Genomic DNA, 9375 nt, shown 5'->3' on the forward strand with positions numbered 1-9375 from the left:
TGACAAATAGATGTTAATTGAGCTTGCAAAAAGGATACGGAATTGACATTATGTTTTCCTTTATTTGCAAACCCTCTCGGATTCCCGTATTGGGAATTGTGTATTGCCATGTCTTCGATAACCTGTCCTGCATCGTCCACATTTAAATTCATGAACCTCCCACTGGCTGCAGAATCTAGCACTGATCTAGAAGAATTTCCAAGTCCATTGTAGAATGCTTGGATCAATTGCCATTGTGCTAGATTGTGGTGGGGGCACTCTCTCTGTAGATCCTTGAACCTCTCCCAAGCCTCATATAGCGTTTCGTCGGCCTCTTGAGCGAAGTTCTGAATATCACTCCTTAGTACCGTTGTTCTCTCTGCAGGATAGTATTTATTATAAAAATTCAAAGCAAGAGTTTTCCAGTCAGTAATACCAAGTGCAGTTCTAGTCAAACCATTAAACCATAATTTAGCTTTGCCACATAAAGAAAAGGGAAAAAGAATCTCCCTGATTTGGTCTTGCGTGACCCCGGCTTGTCTAATGGTGTTACAATATTGGCAGAAGTCTGCGATGTGAAGATTAGGATCTTCACCCTTAGCTCCACTGAATTGCTTCCTCTCTATCATAGTGATAAATTGGGGCTTGATTTCGAACTAAACTCCATTTAGTGCCGGAGTGGGAGTAAGGTGCGGGAAATCTGTGAGCTTCGGCAACGAGTAGTCACTGAGTTTCTTCTGGGCCGTCATCTCTAATTCGGAGTCTGAAGGAATATCTGTGTCACTAGAATCAAAGGGAGGATCTCTTCGACTGTTGTCCTCCTCGGAACCCGCCAGAATTTGTCTATAGATTTTCCTTTGCCAATGAAAAGAGCGCTCGATCTCAGGATCGAATGGGATGTAACCTGATCTGGAACACCTGGGCATAAACAAGGAACTAAAAGACAAATATGAGAATTGCCTCAAAGAACTAACGCTCTTTGAGGCAGAAGGGGATAATCTAGACTACAAAAAAAAAATCAGAAAATAAAAATAAAACTGTTTCCCCGGCAACGGCGCCAAATTTTGACAGGGTAAAGTCGTATCCCCTAATCAAAAGTAAATACCTAAGTCCTCTAACTAAAGTAGATAGGGAAGTAGGGTCGAACTCCACAGGGAAACAAATCTTTCTACTCCTAATTAATTATTATAATCTAAACTATCTAAGTAACCAATATTTTTGGGAATAAATTCTAAACTACGAAGAGTAAGGTCGAAAGAAATAAAGTAGGGGAAAAATCAAATATTAAAAGACCTAGGGCATAGGTTCACTAATAAACAATATTCCAGGGCAAATCATAATAAGCAATCATCAAGCATTGATCAATCAGATTATAAAGGGCTTTCGCTACGTATTATAATCACAGAGTTAATTTACCGGTATTAAATCTCATCTGTCGAATCTCGACTTAACCATTTATAAATTAGTCCGCCTATTGAAACTAAGCCTAAACATCAATTCTCATCTGTCGAATCTCGAATTAATATTACTAAACTTATACAATTAAATCTGGCCAAACCTAATTGCATAGCATTAAATCAATCAATAGGAAATTAACCAAGCATTGATAACTAACAATCACAAAATTACCCCTTCATATCATTTATTAGATCCCCATAAACCCTAGAAATAAAACTACTCAAGCATCATCATAACCAAACTAATCAGATGAATAAAGCAAAGCATAATTAAAGAAGTAAATAAAATAGCTGAAATTACAAGAGAAGAAATTGTTACCAAAAGAAATCTGGGTTAATGAAAGTAATTAAGAACAAAAGTTGTGAGAGAATTTAAGAAAGAGAAAATATCTTAAGTAGAGAGAGAAAATCTAAAGGAGAAGGTAAAAAAAGAGTCTAAAAAAAAGATCCTCAACTTGCTTAACGGAAAAGTATTTATATTAAGCAAATCCTAAACTAAACAAACTTAAACGACGATTAAAAATCTACTAATGCCAACACGCGCCCGATCGGGCGAGGCACCGCCCGATCGGGCCCGCCTTTTTACTCCCAATGAATGTTTCTCTTCTCGCGCCCTGTATGGGATGATATCTGAGTATGACCGATATCTTGTGAAGGCACGTGACCAGGCTCTAAACAGTTATGAGAGGGTGCCGATATATTCCAGAAAGAAGACATGTCGGCTTGTCGGAATTCAACACGTGGCAGCAGAAGCACGACACTTGGCACAGAAGGCTCTGCATGGATGAGAGCCACCTGTCAAGGTAGGTCATTATAAATAGTAGGTAAGACCTCATTAATGAGGGCATTAATTACACTCTCTTTTTCTCTCTCTACTTTCTCTCTCTTACTTATCTTCTTTTCTTAAACACTTTCTGACTTTATCATCGGAGTGGTTATCCCCGGATCACCCCGGGGTTAGCTAACTTCTTCTCATTGTGTAGGTTCTCAGCTTGCCGATAGGAGTATTAAGATCTCAGGTCCGAATTCTTGGGGAAGTCAGGATCAGACGGAAACAATTTGGCGCTAGAAGGAGGGGACAGTTGATCACTTCTATCGCCTAAGAACCTCACACAAAAACATTCATATAACAACGATAACCATGGCCGGAAACAATGGAATACCCGTAGAACAACCCCAGGTGGAAATAGTAGATGAAACCCATACCCTAGAGGGTAATCAATTTCATGTGCCGATAACTCCCCCTGCAGGAGGAGGGGAGGCAGAGGATCCTATGGCGGCATTCACTCCAGATGAGTTGGAAACAGCCGCAAGGGTGATGAATGCAATGAGTAGGAAGAGAAAGGAGGCCGAGGCGGCACGGGCTGAAAGAGAAGCTGCTCAGGCCGATAGAGGAACATCGCACCGTCACCAGGAAGAACAACACAATCAGTTGGAGAACCCGTCAAGGGGACCCCGACATGAGTCGTCGGTAAGATCGCATACAACATCACGGCGGGTTGAACAATCCTCAAGTCACGTTGTGAGTACCGGAACTCAGCAGTAGAGAAGTTCACAAGTAGAGGGTCAACCAGTGCGCACAGTGGTGCAGTTAAGGGCATCCCCATTTGCCCAACACATCTTGGATCAGCCAATGGAAAAGGTGAAAATGCCGACTTGCAGGTATGACGGAAGAGGGGATCCGGCAAGATTCATAACGTCCTATGAGGGACACATGATGCTATACACTAACTCGGATGCAGTCTGGTGTAAAGTCTTTCCGACAACTCTGATTGGGGCTGCAGCCGATTGGTTTAACAACCTTGAAGTTGGGTCAGTAGATAGCTTTGAAAGATTGACTGAGATGTTTGTAGGTCAGTATGTCAGTAACAGTGTGAGGCAGAGAACCTCTGGAGAATTGATGGCTGTGGAGCAGAAACCGGATGAATCTTTGAGGGATTATATCAGGCGATTTAACAATGAGGCAAACACCATTCCGAAATTGCAGCAGGAAATAGCTGTGATGGCTTTAATGAATGGATTGATTGATTCGGATTTTAAGAGATATCTTACAAGGAAGAACCTGCCGACATTGGCAGCGGCATTCAGCAAAGCTCATGATTATATAAAGAGTGAGGAATTAATGAAGACAAGTAGCAGACATGTCACTGCCGGAAAGGGGCAGAGTTAGTTTGAAGGGTCATCATCTGGAGGAAGTAGGCCGAGAGCCCCTGCTCCGGGAAGGGGAGGAGGAAGCCGACAAGATACCAGACCGACAAGGCTGCCAATGAGATATAGCACCTACACTCCCCTGAATACACCAAGGGCAGCAATCTACTCAGTAAATCAGAACAGAGAAGATTGGTCAAGGCCGATTCCCATGAAAGCAAGGTCGAGGGATGTAAAGAAGTATTGTATGTTCCATAGGGATGTGGGGCATTATACGGAGGAATGTACACAATTGAAGGACAACATTGAGGAATTGATCAGGAAAGGGCACTTAACACAATATCGGTTGAATGCCGGCAGAAATCAGCAACCGGCACAAGCTGTTGAGAGGCAACAGATGGAAGCAAGGCCTGAAAGAACTCAAGGAAGAATAGTCCGAAAAGGGGACGCAGGAGTACCACCGTTATCTACTGGAAGAGTAGATGTAATAACGGGAGGACCGATTCATGGAGGGACAATTAGTGGGGCAAAGAAGCATTTGGTGGAACACCGACATCTAGTTTGTGCTTTAGACGTAGACAACCGTCCTCGGCCGGCGTCAATACCACAAGTTGTGTTTACAGAAGAAGATGCACGAGGTGTAGTATTCCCGCATGACGATCCGTTAGTCCTGATAACCAAGATAAATGGGGCTGACATCAAAAGAGTGCTGGTAGATGGGGGTAGTTCAGCAAATGTGTTGTTTGTGCAAGCTTTTAATGAGATGAATATAGGACGGCAATACTTGAAGCCGGTATCGTATCCAGTGATCGGGTTTAATGGGTCGACTGTAAGGCCAGAAGGGAGCATTGTGTTTCCCGTAAGGATGGGTGATGGACCACAGGCAAGAGATGTGATGGCAGAGTTTCTGGTGGTGGATGTCAAGTCGGCTTACAACGCAATTATCGGCAGACCGATAATTCACGACATGCAGGCCGTTGTGTCAACTTACCATCTAGCAATAGCCTATGTGTCGAATTTAGGTGCTGTGGAGAAGGTGTATGGGGGTCAGGTTATGTCAAAAGCTTGTTATGTTACAGCTTTGAAGAACCCAGTTGGTAATGTTACGGTACCATGCAACCCAATAAGGGAAGGTGAGCCGACAGTTCAGGATTTAACCATGAAAAACTTTGATGCAAGTCCTGAGGAAACACCAAGGCCGTTACCGGGGGGAGAAACCGTCCAAGTTGAACTGCAACCAGGTGACCCGAGTAGGACAGTGAAGGTTGGGGCTGATATGGATGTGGACACTAGGTGTAACCTGATAAGCTTGCTGCGTGAGAATGCCGACGTCTTTGCGTTCTCGGCCAGTGAGATGCCGGGAATACATCCAGAAGTAATGGAGCATAAGTTGAATGTTGACAGAAAGTTCAGGCCGATAAGGCAAAAGAAGCGCAATTTCTCAACTGAGAAAATAGAAGCAATACAGGCTGAAGTAAATAAACTCTTAGCAGCAGGGTTCATTGAGCCTTGCACATATCCAGAGTGGTTGGCGAATGTAGTAATGGTGAGAAAGCCGACAGGGAAGTGGCGAATGTGTGTGGATTTCACAGATCTGAATAAGGCTTGCCCTAAGGATTGTTACCCACTACCCCGGATAGACAGGCTAGTAGACTCAACCTCTGGTCATGCCATGCTTAGTTTTCTGGATGCATTTTCAGGATATCATCAAGTCAGCATGCATAAGGCTGACAGGAATAAAACGGCTTTTATAACAGATGTTGGTGTATATTGTTATAAGGCAATGCCGTTTGGGTTGAAAAATGCAGGGGCAACCTACCAGAAATTGGTAGACAAGATTTTTGAGAAGCAGAAGGGACGGAATGTTGAGGTGTATGTGGATGATACGATAGTGAAGAGCAAGGAAAAAGGAAACCATATAGCAGATTTGAGAGAAACATTTGAGACTTTAAGGAAATATCAGATGAAGTTAAATCCGGAGAAGTGTGTTTTTGGAGTTAGATCAGGGAAGTTTCTAGGCTTCATGGTCAGTGAACGGGGGATAGATGCGAATCCAGATAAGGTGAATGCGGTACTTCAAATGAAACAACCAAAAACCATTCGTGATATACAGAGGTTGACTAGCAGGATGGCAGGGTTAACCAGGTTTATCAGCAAGTCAGCTGATAAGGCACTTCCGTTTTTTATGGTACTAAGAAAGAACAAGGCATTCGAGTGGGGAAAAGAACAAAGTGATGCCCTAGAAGTCGTAAGGAATCATCTTAGATCTCTTCCCACGATTGTCAGGCCCGAGAGGGGAGAAGTGTTGCAATTATACATTTCGGCATCGCCAAAAACGGTAGCAGCCGTTTTGTTAGTAGAAAGAAAGAAACAACAACAACCGATATACTTTGTCAGTCATGTTTTGAATGCGGCAGAGCGTAGATATCCAGTGATAGAAAAAATGGCGTTAGCAGTAATAGTGGCAGCCAGGAAGTTGAGGCCTTACTTTGATGCACATCCAATAGAGGTGCTCACTAATCATCCCTTAGAGAAATCGTTGCGTAAAATGGATACATCTGGCAGATTACTGGCATGGGCAGTTGAGTTGTCGGAGTATGAGATAGGCTACAAGCCAAGAACATCAATTAAGGCTCAAGCGTTGTCTGATTTTATTGTTGAAACCACATACACCGATGAAGAGGAAGAATTGGGAACATGGCAGGTATCAGTTGATGGATCGGCTACGGCAACGGGGGCAGGGGCAGGAATTGTGATAACGGCTCCAGATGGGAAAATGTTTGAATATGCCATGAAGTTTAAGTTCAAGGCAACAAATAATGAAGCCGAATACGAAGCCGCGGTGGCCGGAATGCAATTGTCAATAGCAGTAGAAGCAAAACGGCTAGTTTTGACAACTGATTCTCAGCTGGTATCAAGTCAATTTAGTGGGGAGTATGAGACTCGAGAGCCGGCAATGGTGAAATATTTGGAGAAGATGAAGCAATTAGCAGCTCAGCTGCAGTACTTTGAGATCAAATTAGTTCCGAGATTGAAAAATGCTCAAGCAGATGCGCTGGCAAGATTGGCAAGTTCAAGTTTTAATGACTTGGAAAGGACAGTTATGGTAGAGGTTTTAAAGCAGAGAAGCATAGATGAGATGTCGGCAGAGGTTTTATGTGTTAATGTGGGGAGTCAATGGTACGATAAAGTACTGGCATACATCGTTCATGGTGTAGGGCCAACAGATAAAGGGGAGCTGAAAAGATTGCGGAAGGATAGTGTATGGTTCGTTATGTACCAAGGCCAGTTATACAAAAGGGGGTTTTCACTGCCATTGCAAAGGTGTATAACGGATTTTGAGTCAGCAAGATTAATAGAAGAATTGCATGAGGGAAGTTGTGGTAACCATCTCGGAGCAAGAGCCTTGTCCAGAGAAGCAATGAGAAGAGGTTACTACTGGCCGACAATGAATGCAGACGCAGTGGCTTACGTTAAAAAATGCGAGAAGTGTCAAAAGTTTGCCCCAGTTATCAACTTACCCCCAAACGATCTAACTCCGATATTAAGTCCAATCCCTTTTGCCCAATGGGGAATGGATATAGTAGGCCCGTTCCCATCGGCCACGGGTGGAAGAAAATTTCTGATACTGGGAATTGATTACTTCACAAAATGGATAGAAGCAGAACCAGTAACGGAGATAACGGCATCGGAAGTGAAAAAGTTTATATGGAAAAACATCTTCACAAGGTTTGGGTTGCCGATGGCGATGGTTTTTGATCATGGAACCCAATTTGACTGTAAGCCAGTCAAAGATCTCTTAATGATGTATAAGGTGAAATTTGCTTACGCAGCAGTATGCCATCCACAGTCTAACGGCCAGGCAGAAGCAGCAAATAAGCAGATCATAACAGCAATTAAGAAGAAGATCGAAGATGCAAAGGGTTTGTGGGCAGATTTAATACCAGAGATATTGTGGGCAAACAGGACAACAGTAAGAGAAGCCACGGGTGAATCACCTTATACTCTAGTTTTTGGAACAGAGGCAGTCATACCAGCAGAAGTCGGGTTGCCGACATTTAGGGTTCAACATTACTGTGAAGACCAAAATGATTTACTCCTACGACAACAGTTAGATTTCTTGCCAGAGCTAAGAGAAAAGGCAGCAGTTAAGTCAGCTGCATTTAAGGAAAGAATGTCAAGAGCCTACAACAGAAGAGTATCTCATCGGCCGTTAAGTAAAGGAGATCTGGTACTACGAAGAACAGCAGCAACCGGTAAAGGGAATGAAGATGGAAAGCTGACTGCAAGTTGGGAAGGACCTTATCGGATTAGAGATGTCGTCATCCAAGGATCGTTTTATCTGGAAACTTTAGATGGGACACCCCTAAAGAATGTATGGAACTCAGCTGTATTGAAGAAATACTATGTGTAATATACAATTTTTATATGAAGCTGATATCAAGAAAGATATCGGTGATGAATGAAGAAATATTCAGACAACGTGTGTTGGAAAAGGCATCCTCCATTTAACAGAACACCGTTAAATGGGACGGACAGCTCAAAACCGCTTCCGTGAAGTTAATAGATATACAACCTGATCAGTTGTATACGTTAACTCACGAGGTTGCTGGTTCAAAATATAATACCGGCCAAATCAATTTGAGTATACGCCGATATGAGGCGTAGCTCAGAAAGTGATCGCCGAGAGGGTACCTGACTGGCTGAAATAGCAAAGCAGTAGGTGACCGAGGTTATAATCTGAACCAGCAACAACCATTTACTGCTCAGTATACATAGATCTAATATGAACTATGTATACTGGGGGGAGTAAGGAATGATATAGTACTTGTGATAACAACAGTGTATTGTTAACTGATACTTGTGATGTCTATAGTACGATGAATGATGTCGGGTATCAGACAAACCACCAGGTAAGTCTTTAATTTTTGCAATCTTTTACAAATTATAATTTGCAAGACAAAACAGTTATCATAACATTGTAAAAAAAAGAGAAAAAGGGCAAAATAGAAAGAGATAAGCAAAAACAACACAGTTACGATAAGGGGCGTAAAAATTTACAGACAGTTAGCAGATAATGAAAATAAAAATAAGTTTACATGATAGATAAAGTTGACAATTGACAGGCATCACCACAAAAAGGGGTATATGCCGATAAAACAGCATTGTCAAAATAAATGTTAACACAAAAGACAATAAAAAGAGTTACAGCTGATAAGGCCCAATAATACAAGACCCACAAGAAGATGTCGGTGATGACTGCCCGCCCCTTCAAGCTTGTGCATTCTCAGACACTGGGGAGTCCAAAATGCTGGGATCTTTGGGGCCGTCATCAGCACTGGGGGCCAAATTGAACAAGTCCTCCTCCGAGAACTGTTGTGTCTCGAAGCCGGAAGGGATCTTATAAGCTTCCTCATTGAAAGCTTTTTCAACTTTTGCCCAATCTTCCTTCTTCCAACCGGCAGCCCGAGCTACACATCTCTGAGCAGCAGTCCAGCCTCCATCAAAACGATCTTGGAGCTTGGAGCAAAACTCGTCTGAAGCTAAATAACGGCCCACAGCTCTTTGGCGAATCCCAGGCTTATCAGCTTCCATCTGCATAACCTTCTCCTCAAGGTTCTTTATTTTAGCTCTGGCATTGCTGAGATCCTTCTCAATTGAAGGAAGACGCTCAAGGGCTTTGTCCTTTTCGACAATCTGAGTCTTCAGATTCTGCAACTCTAATTCCAAGCCAGCCACCTTCTCTACCTTAATCCTCAGCTCCGACATCTCCTGGTCATCTTTCTCCTTT

General features: G+C 42.9%; 1 protein-coding gene and 1 non-coding gene across 2 annotated transcripts; both read left to right on the forward strand.

Moving 5' to 3' along the window:
- The first annotated feature begins 240 nt into the window (after window positions 1-240).
- Window positions 241-347, forward strand: LOC145573553 (small nucleolar RNA R71). The gene has a single exon (XR_014097541.1). It is a non-coding gene; the product is annotated as a small nucleolar RNA R71 (small nucleolar RNA).
- A 3484-nt stretch (window positions 348-3831) lies between these two features.
- On the forward strand, window positions 3832-8761 carry LOC145571157 (uncharacterized). The gene is made up of 8 exons (XM_081630235.1): window positions 3832-5347; window positions 5393-5655; window positions 5698-6240; window positions 6289-7082; window positions 7244-7335; window positions 7418-7631; window positions 8461-8497; window positions 8711-8761. Exons 1-8 carry the CDS (start codon window positions 3832-3834, stop codon window positions 8759-8761), a joined length of 3510 nt encoding a protein of 1169 aa, XP_081486361.1.
- The last annotated feature ends 614 nt before the right edge of the window (window positions 8762-9375 follow it).

The sequence above is a fragment of the Chenopodium album genome, chromosome 12 (genome assembly GCF_948465745.1).
Source record: "Chenopodium album chromosome 12, dcCheAlbu1.1, whole genome shotgun sequence".
Taxonomy (NCBI): Eukaryota; Viridiplantae; Streptophyta; class Magnoliopsida; order Caryophyllales; family Amaranthaceae; genus Chenopodium; species Chenopodium album.

What these genes read in the sequence shown, in the direction of transcription:
- LOC145571157 (XM_081630235.1), top strand. Translation starts at nt 3,832, where the DNA reads ATGTTCCATAGGGATGTGGGGCATTATACGGAGGAATGTACACAATTG. An exon ending in AAATGCGAGAAGTGTCAAAA is followed by an intron (nt 7,083 to 7,243) that starts GTTTGCCCCAGT and finishes CAAAATGGATAG; the next exon opens with AAGCAGAACCAGTAACGGAG. An exon ending in GTCATACCAGCAGAAGTCGG is followed by an intron (nt 7,632 to 8,460) that starts GTTGCCGACATT and finishes TGATGTCTATAG; the next exon opens with TACGATGAATGATGTCGGGT.